The 27,128-nt window shown below is 43.3% G+C and overlaps 1 protein-coding gene across 2 annotated transcripts in view; it reads left to right on the plus strand.

The window, feature by feature from the left end:
• SOX5 (SRY-box 5) overlaps positions 1–27,128 on the plus strand; it is a 271,463-nt gene that overhangs the window by 57,302 nt on the left and 187,033 nt on the right. For both annotated transcript variants that reach the window (XM_026035780.1, XM_026035781.1), the window contains exon 3: positions 11,133–11,343. In XM_026035780.1, coding sequence (XP_025891565.1) covers positions 11,133–11,343 — 211 coding nt within the window. The remainder of the gene's footprint in view (positions 1–11,132; positions 11,344–27,128) is intronic.

Below are 27,128 nucleotides of genomic sequence, written 5' to 3' on the forward strand. Positions count from 1 at the left end.
CACTCAGCCACAGCCTAAACTGGGTGCTAGGTCTCTGTGCATTTTAAATCTTACTTAAGCTCTGCTTGAGCAAGCATTGGAATGGGACTAAAAGGATGAAATGACGTTATGCTGCTCCCCAGAGCAGGATGTAGTGCTGCCATTTGAGGTTTGCCAAGACCTACAAGAGTGAAGAGAGAATTGCTGCTTAGTAGCCCTTGGGTACTGAACATGCTCTGTCATTATCGTGCTTGGAACATGGCAGAGCAGGGTGGTTTGGTTTCTTCATTTGCCCTATAGGTAACATCGTGCAGGGATTATATGAATGACTTGGTCAGTCTCTGATTAAACACCATCCTTGGTAGCAAGTGTGTAAGATGGAAATGTAGTTGGATCCTAGTCTGTAGATGTCATCTGTGGAACTTGTGGACTTCTTGTGAATGTGTGGAAAGAATACAGGTCTTCTAATCACTGTCGAAGAGGACAAAAACAGTTAATCCCTAGAGAAGACTRTGGCCTGCTGCATGGTCTGTATAGTCATTACTTAAGAAGTATTCGAGAGTAAGTAGTAGCTGAAGAGTGATTGGTGATGTCTGTAAAAAGGAGGTAAGAGAATGGAAGACTTAGATAAAAACAGATGTGTGATTCCTGAGTGCTAGAAAGTGTGGATTTCAAACTAGAAATGAACTTGCCAAACTTATTTCTGAACCACCAGAATTCACTTGGAAAAATTCTTATTCTGCGTGTGTTACCTTATGCTTGGATCAACCCCGGTGAAGACAGTGGGGCTCCTCCTCTAGTAGCTGCTCTGTTTTAGTAAATTATATTTTCTGGCCATTTTGGAGGATGAGAACKTTTGGAAGATTGCTTTCAGAAAAGGAAATGAAGTGATTCTCAAAAAGAATGGAGGAGAAGATGATTTTGACTGTTATCCCCTAAGTCCAGTTGTAACCCTTTGAAAAGCAATAAAACAAACACAAGGTAAAGGAAAAAAATGCAGGAACTAAGAATCATCATGTATAACGTGTATRGACCAGAAAATGGTTATCTAAAAGAAAAACAGTAATGAATTTAGCTACAYACCTGCCCTGGATATGTGCAAAATCCCTGCCATTAAATGCAGGTCCTTCTAATACATAAAGAGTAAGTAATTCCAGAAAGAGTCAGACTTTGGTAGCTGCATGAAATTCAGTCCATGAGTATGGGTATTATAAGTATTAATGCTAATGGGTACGGGCATTGTAAGGTGCTTTCTTCGTCATATGCTTCAGGCATTTCACTTGAATATTCCCATTATCTTGGATGTGACTGTTGATACATTAATTAAAAGGAGGCGAAATAATCACGAACGAGGGAAAACAGGAACGTGTTGTGTTGTTGGGAAGTGCTTAGAATGCCACTGCACAACAGGATTTTATTTAACCAGAAAGAGGCATCAATAAGGCTTGTTAGAAACAGGTGGGCATCTTGTTTGAAATACCCATCATAGAGCTCATCAGAGGAATTCCCTCAGCAGGAATGGGAAAGAATTCCTGGGACCCTGTTCTCTGTGCGGGTGCCCTCATGCCCGTGCCGCTTGGCTTACCCTGGCCCCTCGGAGCCCCTTGATCATGCAGTAAAATCCATCTTCTGCACTAATCTGGGGTARATGAGAAAAAAAATGTGGATTGGAGTGAATATAATTATGGGAGTCCTTTGCATTTGCTTTTTAATTCTTGGTGCGGTATACACATGGCAGCGAGTGTTTACAACAACACCTTAAAAATGTGGAGAAATAAATGCATTACTCTAGCAGTTTGAACAAGTGAATGATAATATACTCRTTAAAGTTTCCAATGGCACACTGGGGAGAATAGAATCATAATATCAAAGGGATCAAGGGTCTACTGTATGGTAGGAAATAATCAAATGTAAAAATTACCAACCGATATAGCTAGAGAAAGCAATCCACAACACAGATAATCAATGGGAGTAAGGCACTTGGAAACTGTAATGCTGCAAAAAGATTGAGGTGTGTTAAAACAAATTAGATATGAGCTTGTGGTGCCGTAAGGCAGCACAAAAAGGCAATAATAAGGCAGTAAATGTCCTTCTCATAACTTTGCTAAAATTGCACGTAAAATATTCAGTTCTGGCCACCTTGGAGATGTCCACAAATTGGAAGGTTTTCAGGTGCAACAACAAATGATAAAAAAGCTGTAGAAGCTGATTAGTGRGGGGAGACTGAAAGAGCTAGTTACATAAGGAAAAGCTAAATATGGGCCAGTAGAACCAGGTAAATCTAAGTAAATCTAGGTAAGTGTCCAGAAGAGAATGGAAGGGGCAAGGTCTGCTGTAGGAAAAGAATAGTTCAGAGCTCGGGAAGAGTAAGCAAAGAGTGCTGGGCTGCAGTGAAGCAAACACTGAGACATTTTACTAGTCTGAATGAAACAACTGAGACCAAACCAAGAAGGCTAAGGATTTGCCATTTCAATGCATACCTGCTTTGGATGCTTGGCGGAATCTCAATTATTAGCAATATAAATATGRACATAGGTCCTTGAGAGTGCTGGATATTTTCTTTCCCTTTGTTCCCAAATTTGGTTGTGCTCTCCAGTCARGGTATCCTACAAATCATCCTCAATGGGAAGGAGACAGTTTTGACCAAATGTTACATGGCTTGTAAGCAAAGTTCTTCCCTCCATTCTCCTCTCAGCCATCTGCACGAAGAAATGAAGGGAAATAGTGTCTGTTTGGTACAATTTGCTGTGGGCCACTAGAGAACAGATGAGATGATTTCACGTCCTTTTCCCATCTGAAATCCGTAGTAAATCATAGTAGGGCARCAGAGTGACTGGGAACAGCCCTCAAGTCATGGCTAGCCTATGGCATCGCTGTTGTTTATAGCACTACATACTGCTCAGATGGGCTTCTGCCATCCTGCCTGCTTTGTAGCAAGAATAGGTGGTCAAACTGGTTTGACAATCGACACCAATTTTGCAACAGTTACAAAAATGGAATTGTTGTATGTGGTTAGTAATCTCATATTTTTACAGAGATAATCGTTTTATACCAGGATTTCCAAACTATTAGAAGGATTTAATGCACGCTGAAGACACTACCAAGCTGTTTTGATAAGCAGTCTTTTTTTTGTTGTTTAGCAAGGTCTTAAGGGTGATCTTTAGTCCCATGAAGAAGGGATCATAAAAGTCTTAAAAGTGCTTTTGCAGAGTTTTATGTATTATTTTTAAGCATTAAGATTACTAGGAAGAAGATAACAAGGCTGTCATAGTACAGCATGTTCTTTGTTTTTGCAGGTTATAGCTAACGTATTAGGAGTTCTCAAAATGCCACTTTTGTTTGTCAAGTATTTTGAGAGCAAATAGATGTAACCCTATATTGCATGCTCAAGTTGAGTTTCTCTAGAAAAAGAAAAAGGCAGTAGGAGTGGTCTGGTCTCAAGATCTCTGACAGAAATTATGTCACTAACTACATTTACCCAAAATGAAGTTGTTACTACTTCACTGTGTTTAGTACCTTCATTCTTTAGTAAGATTTGCAATTTACTTCTATATGCAGGGGAAATTTCAGGGTACAAAGTGGAACGAAAAGGCGAATTTAAAGTAAAGCACGCATTTGTATGCATTTTACTCAACATTTTCCCATTTACTTTTTCCTATCAACAGACATATAGTTTGCATATACCTCTCRTATTTGCCGTGCATCCCATGGAAACGGTGGGACGAGCAGTAAGAAATACTAAACTGGTGCTGAAGGTTTTYGAGCCGGCTGGAATGCAGAAGTGCAGGAGGAGGAGAAATGTTTGTCTTCAAGCCCTGGTTATCAGATTGTGCTCTGTACTGCAGATAGCTCCTTCGTGGTGCGCAGAGTCAGCTAGTTGCATGAGGCTGGATCCTCCTCTTCATTTCCAGGAACCTCTAATGAAATCGGTGGGAATGAAGTGAATCTGTATTGCTACGCATTTCAGAAATTCCACTAGGCACCTCCCTGTTCCATTGTGCGCTTTATATCTTTGAAAAAAAAATAGTCTCTTATGCTCTCTCTATTACAGAAGGTAAAGTTAGAAATCAATACAAAACAGGTAAGGTAGGTCTTCTGTTTGAACACATCAGAGCACTTTTTTAAAACTCCCCTTCAAAGCTTGGAAACGCTTGGAAACTTTTGCTAGTRCAGTTATGGCAGCCACCTGAGGATTGTGGGATTTGGAAAAAATCAAAGTGAATTTCAGTGTTATTCAGGCATTGTAGGGACGTGTTTGATATAGTAGAGAGTTCCCAAATTCCATGTTCAGATGTTTTGGCTTGGAGYGCACCATACGGTAAAGTAAAAGTTGAATATTCATCCATAAAAATCAAAATACTACTGCTGTGTGATTTTGTCCAAAAATCTTGAGGCTTTTTGCATCAAATATAAAAAAATGCCCTGAACTGCATGCAAATATTAAGGATTATCCCAGTTTTGTCTATGAAGGAAGAAGAGTCCAGTGTAGCAGAATTCATGGAGTCAGTGGTCTTATATTTGAGCTTCAAACCATTTTGCACCAGGTTCCTAATGCCAAACACGGGAAATATCTGGTAGTCATCTCRTTCAAATCTTTGCTGCTCTATCTTCTGCTTCCTCAGAAAGAGATCATTAATTAGATACAGCACTTGATACTAAATAGCAGGACAGGAGGTAGCAATGATTGCTGAGCGATATATTAATGCCTTACATGGAGAATTAGAAATGAACTTCTCCAAGACTGATAGTCGCTATTTCCAAAATCATAGAATCCCAAATRTATTGTATTAGCAAGGTCAAAAGAAATTCCAATTCGAGTATATTTGATTGATTGGARCGTGACCTTAGTAATAAGAAAAAGCATGCTTCCCTTTCTTAAAGTATGTAGTCAACCTACATCCAAAATAAGTTAGTTAAATTCTTACTTTGCTACTGTGGTGACCTCTTCAACTATCTCTTCAGATCTATTCATCATCTTCTCCCTTCTCCCTTACGTTTCAGCTCCTCTTCAGCGTTAAAGCCCAGGTGCTACAAAGCAGCTCTCTGTGTAGGAATTGGCTGTGTGAAGAACCGGAGCCTGAGGATGCCTTTCCAGCTTTGCTTATATGACAACTTTCAAGGGCTGTTTAATCTCTCATTGGATTATGTGTTCTTGTCAGTTCTTAATTCCTGGTAGTGTATTTATCCCCTTCCACTTCTTTTTTTTCCGTCATGTACTTCTACATACAGGCTCCATTTTTCTCTCTGTAACCTCCACTGTTTCTTTTAAATCTCCTTCGGATCTTTCTGTCGCTGATTGATAACTTTGCACTATGAAGGAATCCTGTAGACAATAGCTCTATTTAAATGTAAGCTAGAAGCTAAGAAATCCTGCACTTTAAAGAGTGWGTTCACCGGGAAGCGATGCGGAATATGTATTTCATCTTGAAGGTGCCAGGCTGACAGCAAACATAAAACCTGCAGGTTTATGACAGTATCTGCACTACAGCTGCTGTGACTTAGAATAGGCTTCCTAAGGAGGGAATTTTCAAATGCACTTGGTGAGTTAAGGATAGGATTCCCACTAAAAGTTGAAGGCACATATACTCCTGAGTATGTTAATCACATTAAGGCAAAGACTGTCCATAAAAGGTGAAATTGTACCTTTGTGCAGTTGTTCAAATTGTAAAGAGATCATTTTTGCTTTTGAATATTTGCATATTTTTTGTATCTTTTAAACCTTACAAATACCAGGAGTTTGATCTYTCTCTTAGTTGTTGGTGGACCTCCAGTGGGTGTTCAGTGTTTCTGTTCGCTTTGGGATTGTCTCTTGTAGTAGCAATGCTGTTGCATCTTCAACACAGACATTATTTCCTCCAAAGATTTGTTAGTTAATATAAAAATAAATAGCCAGCATTACTGAGAATCATTTGCATTCAGAGGTGTGAAGTATTSAGTCTTCTGGTTGTCTTTTGTCATACGGTTATCAGCTTCCTGGTCACTATTGCAGATTATAAAACAGATAGGCCTAAATGTAGAATGTAAAAAACAGAGCAAAAAAAAAAAAATTATTTTCTTGTCTTCCTTAACCATTGCAAAAGAGCAAAGAATGGGCAAAATTCCAGCTTTGAAAAAAAGAACCTGTTAGGTTGCTTTTAGAAATGACAAGCTTCTTAAAATCAGACAATATCAGTGCTTGTTTTAAGAGCACAAGTGTTTTATTCCAGGTGTTTTTGGCTGCAAAGCCCCAAGCCTTCTTCGCATAATACCTGTCTCTGCTGCAGATGCAGCCTGCTTGCACACCATATGGTGGTAATTAACAGTTTCAGACTTAGTTCTGAGTTTTCTTCTACTTCCATTATTCATCGATTTGGGGCAAAATATTAATGTGACAATAACAGGTTTTGGTCTAATTGCAGATCAAGAACAATGTCCTTTGGATTAGGAAGGGGAAGCTGCGATCTACTTAGAGCACTTAGATATTTCAGAAGTCTCACTGAGCAAAGTGCAACCTGTTTCTTTCCATTAAACATTTTACCATCCCATTTTAGAACTGAAAAAGGTCTGAATTGGACCCTGGAAATGGAGCGAGACAATTTGAAAGATACAGGTGGAATGAATAGGTTCTTTTAACAGCAAACTGTTTGCACTTTTTATGAGAGCAAGGGTAACATTGTGTAATCTTTAGAAAAGATATTGCTCAGTGAGGATAAGTCCATTGTCCAGTGACATGACTTTTCCTGTCAATCACGAAGGTGACAAGGGGGCTAGATTAAGTAAAGCTTGCCCAAGATTAACAAAGGAAGATTATTGACCTCATCCCGAAAGGGCAGAAGCCAGTTTTATCATTAAACCTTGGAAGAGATATTTCCTCCAGAGGTGGAAGGCTGTTTGGCAAGACAGTGGCAACGTTCTTATAAATGAACATGTCTCCTGGTGGATCGSAGCGGACGCAGAAGACGTGCCCCGTGGGGCAATCCGTCTCCCTTCGTTGACGGGAAAAGAAAGGGCGCACGGGGTTTCCGTCAGCRGGATCTGTCTAGGTTCTTGCCTGCCCTCCTGGAGTGGGAAGAGCAGGAAGCGACAGCATCAGGTGTGGGTGAGTACGGTGCCCGTATCCCTCGAGCTGGGTGCAGCGCCGGGCAGGGCGCGCGAGCGGAGCCGCTCGCGGGGCAGACGCGCCACGGCGCCGCGTCCGCGCAGCAGCTGCTTGCTGCAGCAAACTGCTGCCGGGATGACCATTGCCAGGGGCTGCAGTGTGATCAAACTTGAGCAGGGGAAATGGTTGCACAGCTGAGAGGGACTCTGCTTTGGTGAAAGGAGTGTCTCTCTTCCTGCTGCTCTGAGAACCGAGATAACAGAATTGGTGTGCGTCTTAATAGACTTCAGTTTGAAATGCCATTAATAGATACTTAGGTGTTTTTTGTGAACACTCATTGCAGTAGTATAAAGTGATTTGCYGACTAAATTGACTGACTAAAGTTGTGTGTTGCAAAGAAGTGTTGCAAAGAAGTAACCTGTGAAGGCCCATTTGTCTAAGGGGGACCCTCTTTCCCAGGGCATTAATTTTAGTCTGTGCTTAGAGTGTCATTACGGGTTTCTTTGCACGTTTTCAAGGGCTCAGTTAAGCTCTCAGGCATAGTTTCTCTCAAGTTTCCTTCCCAAGAGATTCTTAGCTTCTGTAACCATTGACAGCAGTAGGTTCTGTTATGGAAGTACCTTTTTCTGTCTTTTTATCTGACTAAAGTAAAAACTCAGAATGGCTGAAAGTTCTTTTTCTGTATTTTTTTTCCCTTCCCCTGATGATGACATGAGAAAGAACAAAATAAGAGAGAGACAAGTACAGTGAATGAAAGCCAAGAGCGTAGTTGGGTGTTTCATGTTGTCGTTGGAAAGGATGACGGATTAAGCAGATCACAGTTCCGTGGGGCAGGCATTTTCCTGAGCTGATGTGCTGGAGTTTACACAGCCAGCTCTCGTCGGCACCAGGAGCTGCTGATCAGTGCACTCCATCCCCAGGCGTGGAGAGGAGAGGATTCCTCTTAGACTGCAGATCACGCAAGGAACGTGTGATTGCTACAGATCTTTCTGAATGAATAATTCACCGGGGTGCCGTAATTTAGCCCACTGCGCTGTGATTGCAGCTGTTTCCCTACTGTATGTGTTTTGATTAAGTGGAGTGTATGTTAAATACCACAAGTGTATAAATAGCCCATGTATGTGATCAGCAAACACTGCATACGTGCACGCCTCACGAGAGCAGTCGGAGGAAACAGCTTATTTGAGAGATGATTAAACAGGCATGTAGTTTAATATGTAATTTATCTTTTAGGGCTCTACATAGGACATGTCCCCCTTTTTATTTTCTATCCAGCTGTGAAGTCTTTTTAACTGTGGTACATCATACATGCTGCAGTATCAGGGCAACTCTGTATTATTAATGAGTTTCTCTCTCCGAGACCTTTGCCATGTAAGAAGTTACTTCTTTTGTGCCTGTTTTACAGGTAGGAAACTGAAATCCAGGGGAAAAAAAAGTGACATTGCCCGTGGTTACGGAGAACATCTAAAAGACCAGGGAATCGAGTATCCCGAGTTCTTTCATAGTGCTTTGCATGCTCACTGCCCTCTTGTCCTCTCCCCTCATACTTCCTTTTCCCTGGTGTTAGAGGCAGTGAAATTCTGCTAGTCTTAAAAATCCTGGCCAGTCCCGCTTGAACAGTAGGGGATTTATAAGATACATATTTGGAAAATCACCGAATATTACGTTACCTTCCAATCTTGTTGTTCTTACATTCCTGCTCTGATGCCAAAGTTACTAAACACTTGTACCTACAAAAGAAGCTCAAGTTTCCTTTTTAAAAAATAATATGCACTCAGAATATATTTGTATATAGAAAAACATTTATTTGTACACAAAATGTGCATGGACACAGCAGTGATCATTCCTTCATCTTCGGGGCCTGATGCAAACACTTGGTGTGTCTCTGTGTCCGTTGTGAGATATGCACAGAAATGCAAGTGAGTGTCTCTGGTCCTGGCTTGAAGTCAAGGAACCAGCCCCTTGTAGGAGTGATATGGTTGGTCCTATAAATAATTGACAGTAAGAATAAAGTAATAAATAATAAGTAATAAATGATAAGTAATAAATAATGGACAGTATAGATGGACAGTATAGTATGGGTTTAAGGCAGTTGGTTGCTTTGTCTTGGAAGGGTGATGGTTATTTGAATGATATATTTTTGAAGATGTTTMCTCTTTTGGCTTTTTTGTGCTAGAGAAATTATCACTTGATGATGATATGTTTGAATGTTAGATAATGTTTGCACTGATGCTCAAGAAAGTCAGCTAATCTACATCGTTGTTTAAAAAAAAATAGTTTGTTGTGGTCTATACCTATTAAATACTTGTATATATATTCAGCTCATTTTTTAAGCCCATTATTAGTAACTGTTAATTTTCCAAATGCAGAAGGACAAATGGAAGGATTTTCAGAAAAGGGAGCAGTTCTTTCTGACCACGTTCAGAATATGTTTTAAGGCCTGGTCAAAAGCTCATTGACGTCAGTAGAAAGTCTCTCATTAACATCGCTAGGTTGGGCTTTTGGGGCATATGATGGCCCAGATTGTAATCTTAGTTAAATCCGATTCCGTTAGGGAATTTATTCACTAGTATAACACATTCAAGCTGCTCAAAATTGCTTGCACTAGAAGTTTTCTTAACCAGAAGTAGTCTTTTTGCCAAAAGGAAATAATCTGTGAAAACAAGTATATTCTTTACCTCATAGTTACCATATTGCTTAATTCAAACTGCACCAAGATTGTTTTTGGCAATTTACATTTTATTTATGAGAAGCTCAATTTCTTGCTGAAAATTTGGATTTCATAAACTGGAGACATCTACAATTGCTTAGGAAAAAAAATGGATAAAAATTTAGCACATCACTAAATATTGAACATGTATCTATTTCAAACCCTACAATAWGAAGACAACTAAAAATGTTACTGTAAGTCAAATCACAAAATGTTCTAGTGRCTTTATTAGAAATAATAGTAATTGAATGTATGGAAAGCAAAAATATAGGGAACTACAAGAAGGAAAAAGAAAAATGGCAGGAGAATTGGTTCAAATTAAAAACTTGTAATAATGGCTGATGGAAGTATTCATGTGAACAGCATTGTGTTGTGTGTTGTCTATGTAATCTAGGAAGTCTTGTTTGGAGACCTGGCCATGAGGCATTGACCCGCTTTGCTTTTTCACCAGGACAGAAGTTCTTGTGAATCTAGGTGACATACAGTGGCAAAGAGCAAGGATTCAGAGCTGTATGCAGAAGGGTGCAAAAGCGCCATAAAAGGGGGAAGGARCGTGAGGGACCATCACAGGAGGTGTGGGTGAGAAGGCTCTCACATTAATGAATGGGGGTTTACAGATATGGGAGCCAGTTTTGGCTGCCATTAAAATCAATGAGTAGAGCTGTGTGGACACTCACGCGAGGAGGAGTGTGTGTGCATTGCAGGGAATGATAGAGTTTTGCCAGGATGCCACGTGTGAGAGTCGTTAGGAGGAGGTCCTAATGACCTCCTGGGTGAAAAGTACTGCRTCTGCAAGGAATGCAGGTAGGACATGGGACAGCAGAATAGGAAGTAAATGAGAAGTSAGAAGGCAAATGTTTCTTCCTAAGAGATGGGTCAACTGCTTGAGAGGTAAATCGTGTAGTAAAGGGCRTTTAATATTTGATTACTATTTCATTTCTTGTAGCAAAGTATTAAGTATTTTAAAAAATGGAGAAGCTAATGGTTCTTGTAAGAATTGAACATCTTTTTTTCCTAAAGAAAGCCTTAAAAGAGGGAACAATTAAAGATAATCAATATCATTGTTATTAGGCAACCTATGAGCAGAACACTTCTCAATTAGGGAAAAGCTGCATTTCATGTGCGTCTCCTGCAAGGTGATCTTTGCTCACTTCAGCCTGTAATCTTGGTTTATGCTCCATGGATAGGCTTTGTTCTGGGTGTTTTTGAAGCATTGCATGCCTTTTTAAAGGTTTCAACAGAAGAACAAACAGCAATGAACTCAGAAGAACAAAGGATTATTATTTTTTCCATCTTTTCTTTCTTCTCTTAAAAAAAAAAAAAGAAAAAAAATGTTTTATCTCATTTTTTTTCTTCCTCTTTCAGGAAGTTGATGGCAATAAAGTGATGTCTTCATTTGCCCCGCACAACTCATCTACCTCACCCCTGAAGGCAGAAGAAGGTGGGCGCCAGAGTGGAGAGTCCTTGTCCAGCACGGCCCTGGGAACCCCCGAGAGGCGCAAGGGGAGCCTAGCGGATGTTGTAGACACCCTCAAGCAGAGGAAAATGGAAGAGCTCATCAAAAATGAGCCAGAAGGTAAGGCCTGGGAAACTGGCCAACATTTTCCTTCCCCCCCCGGTATTCTTTGGATACATACACTTTTTAATTTTCCCATTTTCTACTCTTATTTGCTTTTTCTTGCTAGCAAAACTGAAGAACTCGTAGTTCTTGCCTATATTAAAGAAAATTTTAACAGACTCTTCTGTCAGTGCTAACATTTTTCTTCGCTTTTTCCAAATGAGAGCCTTTGTCTGACATACATGGTCTTTTTGTCGCCGTTAAAATAGGCACAAGCATCCTGTTACCATCGTGAGGCGGGCACAGTGCACACTGTATTTGTGATAGCCCGGGGGTCCTTTACACCGTGACATTTCCCTCTACCCCCCACTGCTGACCGCATCTAGAGCAAGAAGCAATGTTATCAGCAGTGACATTGTTCTTCTAAAAACATGTAGTAGCTCTGCTGTGATTTGCAAAGGGAAATGTTAAATCTGGAATTCAGGAAAGCTTTTGGATGGTCCCATCATGTCATTCTTTGTGTATCTATAGTGCAGTGCTGTGCAAGCAGATACCATACAGTGTTTCTCCGTATTGTATCTGGCTAGCAAATTTCAGCTCCGGCCTATAGTCACCATCCCTGGAGAACTGCTTTCTATTTGAGTCAGCGATGATGCCGTTTGTCCTCTTGGACTGAGACTAAGACCAAGCATCTCATATCTTGTAAGCCACGGGATGCTTTTCCTTCGAGTCAGGTTTTGAGTCCCTGCCTCTTGGGGAAGATTCAGTCAGCTGGCTGAGAAGTTCAGGATGAAGTTCTCACTACACTCTCCATAGGTATCCAGCATGTTTATTTTATAGCTAGATCTCCAGGGAGGGGACCATGGACCTGTTGATGTTATGAGGATTCACTGAGCTGTATTCCTTAACACCCCACAGTAACACCATATTTTGTTTTATGCTTTCCTATGTTGTGGAAAATCTGTAGAAATCCGCTTCAGCTGTTGAAAAGCGTGACCCTAGAAGCCACCTCAGTGTTTGTGCGTGAATTGTCAGCACCTATGAGAAAATTTTAGGACAGCCTCTATCCTGGAACAAAACCAGGCGCCGACACAGGCGTGCTATCCCGTACACAAGCGTGGCGGTGTTAGAAATTGCTTTTCCCTCCTCCCAGCAAGGGAAGCAGCCTTCCAGGGGCTGCTGGGAAGCAATTCTTTGTCTGAGCATCTTTTAAAATATTGCATTTAATCAGAGCATTAAGTTTTGTCCTGATGTTGACTTACTGGCCAATGTCAYGACCTTGTGCTTTTGAATGGGAAAGATCTTCCCTCTGGATGGTACAGTGGGAGAAAAGAGAAGAATTATATTTCAAAGAGAGTAAAGAGCCGGGGTTTCTGGGCAGTGTCTAAATACTGTGCTGAGTGGGAGGCTGTACCTGCTGCACAGACTCCATTAGGGAAAGGCCACGGATAGACATGGGAACGGTTGCAGGGTCTGTGCATTATCCCAGCTCAACTAAAATGAAAATATACAGTACAAACAAAAGATGTACAGCTTTGTGAGGAGATGGGGAGCAAGGGGAGGGGGGCAACTGGATGTTGGGCTTTGCAAATGCATGCAACAGAAAATCTTTTCTTCCCTCTAGCCATTGTTCTATTGTCTTTCAAAGGCCATTAAAATGAACAGCAGGTTGTGATGAAAATTTCATTAAGCCCTAGTTAAATCATTATGAGGGTGCCATATTCATGTCTCTGCTTACTCCGCATCCAGGAGAAAAAGAGAAAAAAAAAAGATTAGGAAAGGGTTTTTTTGTGTGTGTGTTTTTTCTTTTTCTCCTTTTCTCCTTAAAATCGAACCAACGAAAGTTCAGAAGTTACCAGAGAATGGGAAATGGGACGTGAAACAAAAGGAGGCCAGGGAGGTGAGCTGGCTAGGAAGAAAATTAGACTTGCAGAGAGGCACTGAAAGGTGTGGAGGGACAAATGCATCATCCCGACAAGCCTCCCGCCGCCTGCCTGCAGCCGCCGTGATTGTTTGGAGAGTGGCTAATTAAAAATAGATATTTTTGGTGAAGAAGGCAAGTCTCTTCTTAGAGCTCCTCCACTAATATAAGCCTCTTTCCCTAAAAGATGAGCATGCTCTTGCAAACCTAATRTTCTTTTGGTTTGAACTCATGTAGAAAATCGTAGTGTTGTGTCTTCTTCGTATAGTGTAAAAGCAGAGCTGTCAGTCCTCGCTGGTTGCGAGTTGGGTAGTCAGCATGTTAATGCTTTCCACCATAAGTAAGCTGTAAGGGGCATTTTTCAATAGCACATGTAGTTGGCAGTTCAGTGCTGTTTGGTCACTGTGCTTTCCAGTAATTTTTAGGCTTACTGGTTTGTGGAGCTCTGTAGGATAAGGCCAAGAAGCTTCCTTGAGCAGGGCTGTATGATATCAATACCAGCGATACAGTAGTTTGTTCCTCTTTGGAGGAAAGGGAAGTATTTGCACCAGTAACTGAGKTTTAATTAAATCAGTTTCCCTCAAATCTTTCTAAGACCAGATATGAGCCAGGTGCCTATTTCTCTGTGTACTCCAAAAGTTTATATATTATTTAACTCTTACAGTGAGCTGTTGTATTTGTTCTGGTTTTTATTGTTGGAAATTGTCTTCTGCGTGACTGTGGGAGGTGTGCTTTCAAACCATTCCTTCAGATGGCTGCCTTTGCAGCCCTGAAAAGCAGAGCAGTTCTGGATGGACAGGTTTGGGGTTTGATCCACACCTCAGTGGAGCCCGTGGCAGGAATACGGACCTTTTCTTAAAGGGGGTTTGAGCACGAGCCAGAAACTGCCACACATTGATGCAAGACTGACCAGTGTTAAGGGCAGTTCTTCCTTAGGAAGGAAGGGTTAATACCTGGTAAATGGGGCCGGGAAGGGGCAGGGAGGTTTCTGCAATGTTACTGTGAGAGTGCAGGGGAGCAGAATTGTGGCCACGTCCCAGCCACGTGCTGACCAGGGGAGCATCGCCGTTCACATCACTGGCTCCCAGGCTGATTTGTTGCGTATATGCCCTCAGTTACAGTCCCCTATATGCTACTTACTCATTGCTAAGAACTTTCTAAAGCCCGGCCCCTTTCTTTCCCTCCTCCCGTTTGTGCACGGTTTGGGTTTTCTCAGGCATTTCTACTTAGCTCCTAAAGCCCCGTGCCCTTTTTTTCCCCCCTAAGCTTGCCATTTTGCTCCTGCTTCATGGAACGATGTGATTGAGAATGAGTCATGGTGACACAGGGGCAGGGAGTGTTTCAGGGGACCTCAAATTTGTGGAATTTTACTCACTGCTGATAGAGTGTTCATTTTCCTCGTCTCAAATTCTGCAGAAAATCCTTGTGTGCCGCTTTAGTATTTAGGCCCCCAGAGGCATAAACCTATTACTGAAGTCACACAATGTTATTTTATATGAAACATTCTGTCCTTTCTAACTTGGACTTCAGAAGAGGAGTCAGTCCCCTTTTATTCCTGCTATACAATAATGAAGATAATGGAGTGGGTTTGGAGAAGCCTTATATACTGTGACAGACCTCAAGCCCTTGCCCTGAGGGTCGTCTGCCGACCATGGGATTCCTTTTGCAGCTAAAATCATTAGGCGAATGAGATACAGGCATGTTTTTCTTCTATTTTCTTAAGGCATCAGAGGATGACAGAGACTCTCTGTCTGTTCTCTTCATTTGTAGAAATGAAATGGAAATCTCTTTGAAGTCACTGAACTTGACACAAGTTCATGAAAGCAAAGACCAAAGCAGCCACTTAGCTTTTCCTTGCACTATTAATGGGATTGGATTGCCGTATTTTAATTTATGGCCTGTGCTCATAGAAAATTGAATCTCTGAAATCTGTATAGGCGCTCCTCTAAACCTATGGCTTTAGTTGGGGAGGGAGGATGAAAAGAAATGGAAGGGGGTAAACAAGCAAGTTCTCTGCTATTTTTAGAGCAGCCAAGAGTACTGGCTAGCTCTTTACATTTCTAACTTTTGATTAAGAATTAGTGGTGATTTTCCGTTTTTGGTCTCTGCCACAAGCCCTGTATTGCTCTGTCTTTTGTGTGTAAAACCTTCCCTGCTTTATCCTGTGAGGCCAGGCGCGGGGTGGCGCGCAGAGCGTCGGCTGCCTGCAGGAGAGGGATCAGCCGGGCCCCTGCGTGCTCGGCCCAAACAACTCCCCAAACTCCAGTCAGGTTTAAATAAGTGCGTGGAATTCGGTACAAATACACATACATGGACACCTCTCTGTGAAGTGTGTGTATTTTTAAATACATTTGTGTGTATACATATATACACACAGGCACGTGCACAAGAGGATTGCGTGTGTGGGCACCGCAGGGTTTAATGCTGTTCCCACTCGGGCGTTGCTGCCTGCCGGTCTTGCTTTAGTCCTCTCTGCTCTTCCTGTCCTGAGCAACAATTCGTCTCAAGCAGGTAGTGATTTCTGGGGGCTACTGGAAATAAAAAAATAACTTGTGGTTCGATAGATGTAAATATATAATGTGCTTGCAGTTAAAAGGGTTGCTGGGACATATGTTTGCAGGGCTTTAGTAGCTAATGTGAATATTTGAGTCTCATTTATTATAGTCTGCTTCAATAGCGTAAGTAATTTTTTTTTAGGAAAGAAAGTGATGAGAAAGGCCTCTCGGGCATGATGTTTTTTGTCTTCTGAACATCCTCCGAAGACTATCTGTGTTTGATGTTTAAGTTTACATTATAAATCACAACACCTGTTCTGGTGGTTATTTAAAGGCTGTTGTTTAAGCAGGTCTGTAGCCTATAAAAGTGAATGGTATTGCATTCAGGATCTCGAGTTGAAATATCTCCCAATATTACCTAACTTTTAATCGCATCTCGTGTAAAGAAATCAAGAGGTCTCCCTCTTCTTAAGCCAGARATTCCAAAGCAGACCATTAATGGGCACAAGAAGCGAAGCCTTTGAAATGCAGCCTCTTGTTTTTAAACCGCATCTGATGARGTGGGAAGAAATAGAGTGAGCAGATCCAGAGGAAAAGCCTAAGGATACTCTAATTGGCCGAGGTTTGAATTTCTTTTGTCTGGTTCTTCACTGTCCCTTTGACAAAGTACGTGCTGAGGAGGCTTTGTGAGGCTGCTCTGCTGAAGGACGAGCAAGGAGGCTTTCAGCCGAGTACTTTTAAGTTGTGTTGCACACGCTGCTGCTGCTGTGCAAGGATGCTTCAAGTGCACGGCGGCTGCAGGTTCCTCCACGCAGTCTGTCCCCAGAAAACACGTCTTATCTCGCAGAGCAGGCCCGCATCAAACCCCCGCGCACTTCTTTCAAAGGCACCACCATATGGGGCTCGGCATTCATATACTGCTGATAAAAAAAAAAWAAAAATAAAAGAGAGGCGGGGGGAGAAGGATGAAGTTTAGGAAACAAGTCRATGTGAAGAGAAGGCGCTCTTTAATGCTGCGGTGGCTTAAAGCTTTATTAACAAGTGCTTTAACTTTCGAGCAGAGGTAGCCGAGTTTGAAGCTCTGCCAGCTCTTACTTGCTCAAAGTGAAGTTTGTTCATTTGTCACCTTCAGTTTTAAGTGTTTTCCTTCCTAATAGTTTAGCCCGATAGTCATGGTTTATTCAAATTGATGTTTTCAGAATGTGCTTAGATTGCTTTCCAAGTCTTTACTGCCTACATCCTCAAAGGCTTACGGCTTTTGGAATTTTCTCTTCTGATAGAGGCATCCGAGTTGCTGATGCAGCATCTTAAGTGYAGAAGAAAGCAGCGTGATCGGGTCRAGTGAGATCTGGGGAACTTCTGCRTTTGGAGAGAAGATGCCAGCTCCTTCCCTCTCCCTGCTTTCAAATGAAATCTGCCCTGATGGGTCCTGTAGTTAAGATTTGCTTCCAGAGTACATTCACTACATAATGTTGTGTGTATATATACATATATACACATATACATATATACACATATACATATACATATATATGGTTTCAGTAGGTCTTCTCCAAATGTGCTGTGGCTGTTACTGCCATTTCATTTCAGTGTGCCCAGATAGATGAGTTGGCAGTCTTTTCCTTCTTCCCTCCTTCCCTTCTCCTTCTTTCCTTCTTTCCAGAGGAGCCTTAGCTTTCCGAGCTTCCTTGCAGTCCTTGGATCGCTGCTGGAGAAACCTCTGACTCAGACTGTTAATATCCAGATATCCATGAGGGAGTGTGCCAGCTCTTTCTGCAGGCTTATGTGCCACAGCTTTCGGGGATGTCATTTATGCAGAAGTGAAGAGCGAGCCACCTGTTTCTCAGGCCTCTTGTCCCTCACGTTAAAGGTTCAAGCCCTTGCTGAATAGTAACATCTTAATCTGGGCAAGATGCGCCACATTTAGCCGAAACCCATTTGTCAGGCTAGCAGGGTTTGGGGGATTTTGTTTGCCTCGCTCGTACCCTTGAGGCGCTTGTCACGACCATGCATATTAAAATTAATCAGACCTCCCCGGCTCGCGCGGCTGTGCGGTTTAACGCGAAGGAGCGCGGAGCAAGCGGCCGCCCTAATTAAACAGGCCGGCTTGGGCTTCTTCTAGTGGATACTTGGTCTTGTCGTTAATAGGAGCTGCTTGCGGAGCAGGCACGGGCGGCCCCGGCGTTGCTGGAGAGCTCACTTCAAACTCGGCTCGGCCACCTGCGCCCGCTCCGCGCGGCTGCCCGCGGCCCGCCGGGCGCCTCTCAGCCCCTGCCCTGCTCGCGCAGCTCCGCTCGCGCCGTGGCGCCCGCGGAGCCCCGCTATGGCCCCGCGGCTTGCCCGTGGGAACACCGCGACGCACGGGGCGCTCCAGACCGGGGCAAGGGAACGTGCAGCCACGGAAGCCTCGAGCCTTTGGAACCCGCAGCCAGCGCCGATGCCGTTCAGCAATCCGTCAGCTTCATTTTGGCCCAAAAAATAGGAGGGAATCTGGAACGGTCAAGAGTTTTGGACAAAACGTTTAATTGGAAATGCTGTTTTTTTTGTTTTTAGATGTTTAAGATGATTAATATGAAAGAGAAATGAAAACATTTCAATTAGGATTAAATAAAACATTTTGGGTCAGGTGGGAACAGCTTTTCCCCAACTTGGTTTGGCAGCTGAAATGAAAAAACAGAAACAAAAGCAAATAAAACCCCTAATCCCATGAAAATACATTTCAGAAGATTACCTTTAAAATTTCAGGGATGTTTTTGTATTTAATGGCATGAGGAGAAGGACAAATGAGCAGTTCTTACAAAGTTGCTTAAATATATCTGAGTGTTACGCTTTGTGGTTTTGAGGGTAAATGGTAATGCTTTAGGYGGAAAAGCTTTCAAAATTTGTTTTCCTCCAAATTTGGGAAATTCCGCATCTTCCCAAGCCTCATCCAGAAAAGTTTTGTAGCRCTGAGGTCATTTGCTTTTGAAATAGATTTGTTGGAAGGTGCTCAGGCTTCAGACTGTAGACATGCCTGTCACGTCCCCGCAGCAGAAGCCTGCGAGCGGGTGCTAGGGGGCCGGGAAGTCGCCAGTCATTACACCCCCAGAATTTGATCTTGCTCTCTATTAAAACTCTTGCAATGCAGGGCGCAGGCAGAAAGCAGAGCTTTATTTCTCTGTTTCCATAATAGTTGCAACTGTTGAAATAAAACCCAGCAGGTAGGMCGATATTCCATTGATTTCAAAATTTATTGCACGTCCGTTGCCATCTTTCTCATTGCCATCTTTCTCTCTTTTTCGTCAAGCATTATTATTATTCCTATTTGATTTTTTTTTCGAGCCTTGGCACAACCCAAACGTAAAGAACCATATTGACACTGCCAAGCATCTGTCTGGTGCTTGACAGCATCATAGAAACCCTTCCACTGTTTCAGCTGGGTTGCTAGTGGTTATTTAACAACACAATRCAAACTGTGCAGTGTGGGTGTATGCGAAATGGAAAGAAAGGTTGAGGTGGGGGGAAGGAGCCCTGTACGAGTAAATACATTTTTCATCATATCTTTTGTTTGGTCTGTTTGCCGTGTGCTATTCACTAGTCAATAGAAGTTGTTTGACAGTTCTGCAAAAGGGTAAGGAGCCTTTTTCTTAAACTCTCATTCTCCTACATTTGTCTCAGCACAGAAAGTTTCCTGCCTTGGGTTTTTCCTTTGTGGCTGTTGTCACCTGCCTGTTGCCGAAGACTCCTTGTTGGTGCCGTTCTGCCGAGGTGACACGAGCCCGAATGCGGCCCGTGAAGTGGCCAAGGAGGGAGCTGCTGTGAAAGGGGCCCGTGACGGCCTGCGAGGGCAGCCCGCTGCTCCGGGGCTCCCTTCTTTCTTATTTATTTAGGCAGGCACCAAAGGCTGAGCAGGGAAACCAGCCTGGGCTTTCTGCTGAGCACCGCCCTGGTAGCGCGCGTGCGGCTCTGCGAGGCTTTCTGAAATGTTTAGCCTTGATTTAATTCGTATTTAAGGTCTCTCCTCCCAGCACATTAATATAATGTCAATGTAGAATGCATTGCATGGTGTAATTACTGTAGAGAGCAGTAGTTGGGAAAACAGACGGTAATTGAACACATGGCTGTTTATTACAACAGGACAGTGCTCCTACGCTGGTATTTAGGGCATTAATAGGGAAGAATTGATTTGTTGTTTTAAGATGAATTCAATCACTGTTGCTTAGGCCTTTGTTTGCTCAGGCCGAGTTATGCTTTGTTTGTGTTATGTGCCCAAGAGGTTTACACACCACAGCGTGGCATTAGTCATGCCGAGGGCTTGGGAGCACAGAGCCATTTACACGAACAAAGGACATTTTTCTTTTTGGCTCTGTTTATCTTCCCCTCTAGTTTGGTTCCCCTCTAATCTCTCCCGCTTTCCCCTTCGCTTTCTCTCGCTCTTCCTCTTCTGGCTCTTCCCTCCCCAGACATCAGGGATCACGGCCAAGGTCCTCCTGCTTTCTTCTCTCGCCCTCCTCCCCATTCCGCCTCCCCGGGGTGACCGGGGCTCCRAGTGACGGCTGGCAAACGGGAGCGCTGGCTCCCCAGTTCGTGCAGGAAGGAGTAGGGGGGCGCCAGGAGAGGCCTCCTCCACTTTTGAGGAAAAGGATTCAAGTTGAAAGCAAACGGAGCGGGCGGTGGATGCGGCGCCGCGCGCCTGGGCCCTGCGGCGCTGGAGGAAGGGACCGGCACCTTTTGTCACTCGCGCAGGATCGCGCTCTCGTTAGGCCACATCCTGTGATTTAGTGAGCCTGCTGCCCTCTTCTCCTTCTCACTGATATGGCTCTGGGAGAGGAGCGGGAACCGTGTGACTGAGGTTGGCTTCCTGGTCTCCCTGGTGTGAGCACTGTGGTTTATGTTTTAGGCGCATTGTGCTTGAGGGGAATCTCACACTGATTTATTTCAGAGTGTGGGAGAGCTAATGGKCACTTCAGAACATCGCGGGCCAAATTTTGCTCTCCGACGTCAGCTTGCGGCTCTCGCCGGGTGCAGCAGTAGCTGCGTTTGAAGAAGGCAGCGTTTGACCCAGCGGAGGAGTCGAAAAGAACCCGGCGTGGATTGGTGCCTTATCCCCATACAGACAGGGATTATGCTTATTCCTAGAAAGAGCATTATTAGCAGAGCTGAAAGGTAACGGCGCCAAAGCCTGTGCAGGCATCAACTSCTAGAAGCTTACGTTTACTGTTGACGAGGTGGTAAGATATTGTATGTAAGCAGTCAAGAGCACACTGCAGAGGTGAGGAGGAAGCACCCACAGAGTGGTCTTTTGGGCTTGTGGGAGATACTCCGCAGTGTAGGGAGGGAGAGCCACAGCCCTGCGACAGGGAAGGCCGGCCAGATTCCTGCCGGGTGGACAGAGCACTTTAGCGTGCGTGTGTACATACATTCTGCAGCGCACAGGGAAGACTGTCAACCTGGGCTGTCCCTCTGAGCTTTGTAGGCAAAATTACTTAAAATATTGAGGTTCTGGACAAATAGAAAGCCAGCAGAAGCCAGCTGCAACAGGAGCTCAAGTCCAGCGGTATTTTTATCCATGCCTGCAGTCATAGGCAATTGGTTGTGCGGGGGATATGCTGCTTGGCTCTTCCTCATAAATATTTTCTAAATATCCAGGAAAGGCAGTTCCAAAGGCATAGCCCTTATGCCTGAGGGCAAATTTCCACATTACCAAGAAGAACCAAAAACAATTATGCATTGCTCTGCCAATAAGCAKATATATATATATATATATWATCTCCAAGGTTACTATTGGTATCCTGTTTTCCAGTAGCGCTTGGGGTTTTATGTTAGTTTTGTACTGTAGATTAGGGTACACAATCTAAAGGTAAATAGTCTAGAGATAAAGATTACATGGAAGAAGAAAAAGCCTCTTGGTTTTGTATGCAGCCTCAATCATTCTTTGCTAAGCTTTTTTTTTTTCTGCTTTTCCCACAACACACATCCCATTTCAGTATCTGAACATCTCTCTCCCACAAAGTCTGGTACCAGGAAAAAAAATAAAGCAAAAAAAGTCAACAAGTGAGGAGAAAAGCTAGGTTTCAGCTGCAGTCATTACTTTATATTCACTCAAATCCTGTGATARTGGGACACTGTCTTATCCCAAAGCGTAAAGCATGTTAATGTATTTTTGCTGAGATGTCTATACACTAGACTTAAAGCAATAGGTTTTCAAATATTTCCTTTTTCTGCGAGTGAAATGAATATATGGAGATGAAACCAGAGGAAAGCAGGCTTCTGCTAATGATTTTCAGCTGCAACAGTTCTGGCTTCCACACTGAGCTCATGTACAGCCTTAATCAGCATTGCTGTTTAACTGAATCTGGAGACATTTCACTGCAGATTATTTTATTTCAAGTTAAGTCTTTTTCATGCATGTCCTCTTGCTGTGTCACCTAATTGATTCCCAGCTCCTGGGAAGCTCTGGGGTGCGGGACGCGCGTACAGGCACAGTCCGTTCTTCCTTACAAGTTTGCCCAAGTCAATTCTGTCTGAGTTCAGAGGAATTAAGAAGCTGTCACTGAGCATCATTCTGTAAGTAACCATAAAATTATTAAAATGAATAGTGCATGTGAGGATTTAGGTTAGAGTCTGTTCTTTTTGCTATAAAACATGCAGCCTTTTTGAGATGCTGATCGTGATGCCCCCAGTATTTTGCTGCCATGCCAGTCACAAACAGAACAGAGCACACAGTGGATGTAACACACATTATCCAGTATTTTGAAGTATTGGTTCATACAGAAGACAGAAAGCAAAATTCAGATACTTTCTCACATTGCCTGATATTTTCCCAGTTTTTGTAATGTAATTATTTTTTTTTATCTTTGCTCTCCTCTTTCTTTGCAACTGGKACCGAATGGACAGCTCTTATCAGTGGTAAGCAGAAGGGGAGCCAGCCACCCTCCCGTCCTGAGCTCGTGTCTTGGGTGTAGCATGAAGCGAGGTGCCGTGGAGGTGCTGGAGAGAGCCCGGCCTGTGGTGCCCTTTGGTCCTGGCCTCCCCCCCGGGGCYGCTAACAAGGGTTCTGCTCCCCTGCTAGTGCTGCAAATGTTCACATTTACATCCCTGGGCAACAGGCAGCAAACACGGCACTGCCACATATTTCTAGGAGCAAATACAACACTGTGCGTGGCTGTTTTTTAAGTCATCTGCCTTGCTCAGCAGGTTTGAAGAAAGCTGAAAAAGCAGCAAGAGTAGAAACATGAAGATGCTACCTGCCCTTGAATAAACAGGCCCCATCGTGGCAAAATGAAAGGGAGAGACCATTTTTGTAAACATCTCAGTAGAGCTTTTCAAACTCCAAGGGATCTTAAAGGATGTGCCGTGGTGTCCTGCAGGCTCCTCTTCTCCCTTATGATTTTGCTCTCAAAATGTAGTGGATCCTGGGACAGTGAAGACAGCAGAGCTGCTGGTGGGATTTGTCRTGCTTGCTTTTCTCACAGATCTTGTTCGCACTGGAACAGGCCGGCCAGATTATTTAGGCAATTCCAGGTAGCCTTCCTCGCAGGCCGAAAGCGGCCCGTAAAGCTGTCAGTTCTTTAGCTTAATACCAGCTCTTAGTGTATTAATTCAGGGCTTTCGGCGATCTGGGGCACGACGTGTGCCAGGAGCAGCAACTAAAATTAGAGGCCGACTCTGGGCCGGGAGAGCTGCTCGAGGCTACGTGGGGTGAGAGAGGAGGGCCGAGGCCCGAGGGGAGGCAGAGCCAGGGCCGGCCCCGCGGTGCTGCGCGCGCCTTGCTTGCCGCCCGCGCCGCTGACAGGAGCCCCGGCCCGCGCGGCCACCGGCCTGTTCATGGAAACGCTCCTGTGGCTCAYAGGAAACCGTAGGAAGATAAACTTAATGATAAAGAGTAATTAGGAGAAATATGACCCAGCAGCTCCAAAAAATCGCTTCTTCCTCCCTCACTTTAATGAATATGCTTTATTCCGTAAAATCTTTCTTGGCCATATGTAGGAACCATATATATATAATCTTTTGATGGCTGTGAATAGGCAATAATTAGGCATTACTCTTTGGCTACACGGGTTCTCTTCCGATCCCTTCTCGCTTACTTCGTTTAAACAGTCGAAGCTGCTCTTGCCGTGTAGGAATAATGATTCTGTTATTGAGGGCATGTGAGATTACAGGGACCTTGTTTCAAATTGCTGCAGCGCTTGTTATCATTTCAGACCATCTGAAACACGGTCTTTCTTCCTGGAAGGTTAAATACTGGGAAACGCCAATTCGTAGCCGTTACTGAAAGGCATTCAGACTTCACCCTGTCCTGGCTGTCTCTTTCTAATAAAATCATACGGCTCCATTTTGACATTGTCATGGGATTCATGTAAACGTAAGAGGGCACCGGACTTAAATAAGACAAATAAAGAGCATTTTCCAGTACGAGAATTTTGCCTCATGTTCAAAACAGGAAAGATTTGTGAGTTTTTAGTATTAGTGAGAGAATTCTCCTCTGAAATCAATACTGTGAATCTAAACCCTGATATTTTGCTCCTATTCATGTACAGCACTTTCTTTGATGACAGTTGGAGTTCTGGTCTCACAGGGAGAGGAGAATATTGGAGTTGAGATTTCTTGTACAGAGCTTAGGGGATAATATTGTGTTTAGTTTGTTGCACTAGATGCAAGCTAATCAGGGAATAATTAACAGTCAAAATGCCGGGGTTTTTATTCATGTAAAGGATCTGGTATTGAAGTCCTCAGTAAGGTAACACTTGTATTGAATTCAGTGAGATTTTAAACTGAACAAAGGCTTCAGGATTTGTCCCCGACTATTTTTCCCTGTCGGGTTTTAATGAGCATCCCATAAAGGTGTTAAACAATTGTATTGGCTCTGATATTTCCAATTTTTTTGGAGGAAGTTGCCTTCTTAAGTTGTGAAAAAAATGTTGAAACAAAAAAAATGTTTTTTTTATTTTGTGATGTCTAACTTACTGTAAGCAAATTCAGGGAATGTCTCTCCTTGTGCATTCTTACAGGCAGTAGCTAAGGATGTTGTAGAGTATTGTATAGAAATTGCCAAGAGGAAGGATTAAAGTTGATGGAGGTACATAAGAACTCACCTTAGTTCTTGAGACTGCGATTAAATTTAGATAGAGAAGTAGCTATAGATGCCAGTGCTTTGTTTGTTTGTTTTATAAAGGAAAGGGGGGGAAAATGCCGCTGCTCAGCTCACTCTGTAGAGCCTGGTGTTTAAATGCCGTGATTTTCCGTCAGGAGGAGAAGCTGGTGTATCCGGATCCATCCTCTGCCTCGCTTCCCTCGGCTGTCACGGAGAGCTCCCAGGCTGAGACAGATGGCTGCTGGTTTAGTTGTGTGCGTGGGAGACAGGAACTTCCACATGTGATTTTTTACCATTTGGTAGTAATTAGTTTGTTGTATAAATTAACATTAACTGAACCATTCTTCAGGCATTGTTTGTAATTATCTTCTTTGAGCCTCTGAGTTGTGTAAAGAAATAAAAAGCGGTGAAGAAACGGCTTCTTATTTTGTACAAGGAGAGGCCTCTGTCATTAACCAGAACAGCAATTATCATCACATGCCCAACAGGCTGAAAACTTTGAAATAGCCCTTAAAAAAGCAACAACAACAACAAAAACTACAGTAATACTAATGGATTTGAAAGATTTAGAAGTGCAGATAGATTTTGTGAAATGTGTAAGGATGAAGCCTTAAAAGCAGTGGTGATCGTGCCTGCCTGATGTGATTTTTCTTACTATTTTATATTATTGTTTTATTCGGGGTTTGTTGGTATGCAAGAGTTTGTTTCTTTCTAAATATATATATATATATTTTTTTTTCAATTTTATTGCACTGTTTCTTTCTTGGAGATAATTCTTTTTTCTTTTTTTCTTTTTTTCTTTTTGGTAGTAAACATAAAGGTTCCTGTGTCTGCATATTCAGCATTGAACTATCGTTAGTGCTGGTTTTCTCAGGGGATTTCTGTCATTTCCAACTACCAGCCAAATTGGAATTGTCAGGAGAACAGCCTCTCACATGTTATTTGGCAGTTCTGTTTCCAGACCTGGCCAGGATCCAGAAATGCAGAGGTTCATGGACATGAAAAATAACAGGGAAAATGCCCTCTGGTATTAGCCAAATATTCTAGGAACATATTGGGAGTCTTTAGGTTTATCTGTTGAAAAAGTTCAGTCCTTTCCTGGATTAACAAAAAAAGATGACTATTTCATTGGAGAAGTTCTTCGCTCCCCTCACAGATGTGGGTATCCTTATTTTGGGGGAGATCTCCTACCATGGATGCCGGGCTGGCAGAATGGGCATCGTGGAGCCAGCTCCTCGTGGTTCAGTCACGGAAGTCCCTGCAGTGCCCCCATGCACAGACCAGTCGAACCCAAGCGCGCTCCGTTGCAAGGAATTTCACAGCTTCGTTAATAGCAGTTCAGCATCTACAGTGTGCCTGTAGACACTGATTCTTGTGACCTGAGTTTTGATGTGTCTTGGCGTTTTCTTGTGAAGCAAAATGAAGACAGTTTTGGACCCAAATGTGAACTCTTCTGGGTAAATCAGGGCTGGTTCTTGGTTTACTTAAGTTTACTACATTCAGGGTCTAGCCCTGTGAGGTGCACTTGGATTTTCTTTCTCCTGACAGAGCTGCTGTTCATGGTGCCTTTGTCCAGGTAGTAGTTTTACCTGGATGATAAATGCTGAAAGAGGACTCGAGATGCTGAAATTACTAAATATCAAGGTACAGATGCAATTGAGGCAATGCTTTCCATTTGTTATGTTTTTTTTTTTTTTCCTCGACAGGGGGAAATTAACCTATATGAAGCATATTACTCTTTGGAGAAGAGGGAGATGGGAGGGAGCCTGAGGGAGCTTTAGTGATAAGGAAGTGAGACAGGAAAGTGCGCGGGTCCCGACACTGCGCCGGGGACTGCGGTGAAAGGCCGGCTCCCGAGAGCCGCCTCTGGCTCTTGCTCTTTTTGACTTGGGATGTCTGTGATTGTCCCTGTGGCACCTCTGTCTCCCTAGGCAGGAGCGGACGTGCTGGGCTCCGTTAGGGAGCGCTTGGCCTGGGATCCACGGTTGCTCGTGGGCAGACCTTGCCCTCGCCTCCGTGGGGTGTCCTGTCCGCAAGTGAAGCGGCCCCTTCCAATCACCCCTCTGTCCTTGCCACATAAACACCCTCCTGGTGCTTTGCACCTTTTCCCCCCTCGCCTTGCAGAATTCCTCTGTTTGTTTTGTGAGCGCGCGAGTTCCAAGCTCTGGCATGGCAAGAAGGTGAGGAATTTTTTGTTTTGTTTTCAGTTTGGGGAAGAGGAGGGCGGGAGGGAGCGCGTGGGAGCCCTGGTGCCGAGAGGCTCAAAGGGAAGGCGTTAATTAACCCAGGAGGACTGCGGGATGCTCCAGTGAGA

Source organism: Nothoprocta perdicaria, unplaced genomic scaffold (assembly GCF_003342845.1).
Source record: "Nothoprocta perdicaria isolate Ctin4 unplaced genomic scaffold, notPer1 scaffold_167, whole genome shotgun sequence".
In the NCBI taxonomy this organism is placed as follows: domain Eukaryota; kingdom Metazoa; phylum Chordata; class Aves; order Tinamiformes; family Tinamidae; genus Nothoprocta; species Nothoprocta perdicaria.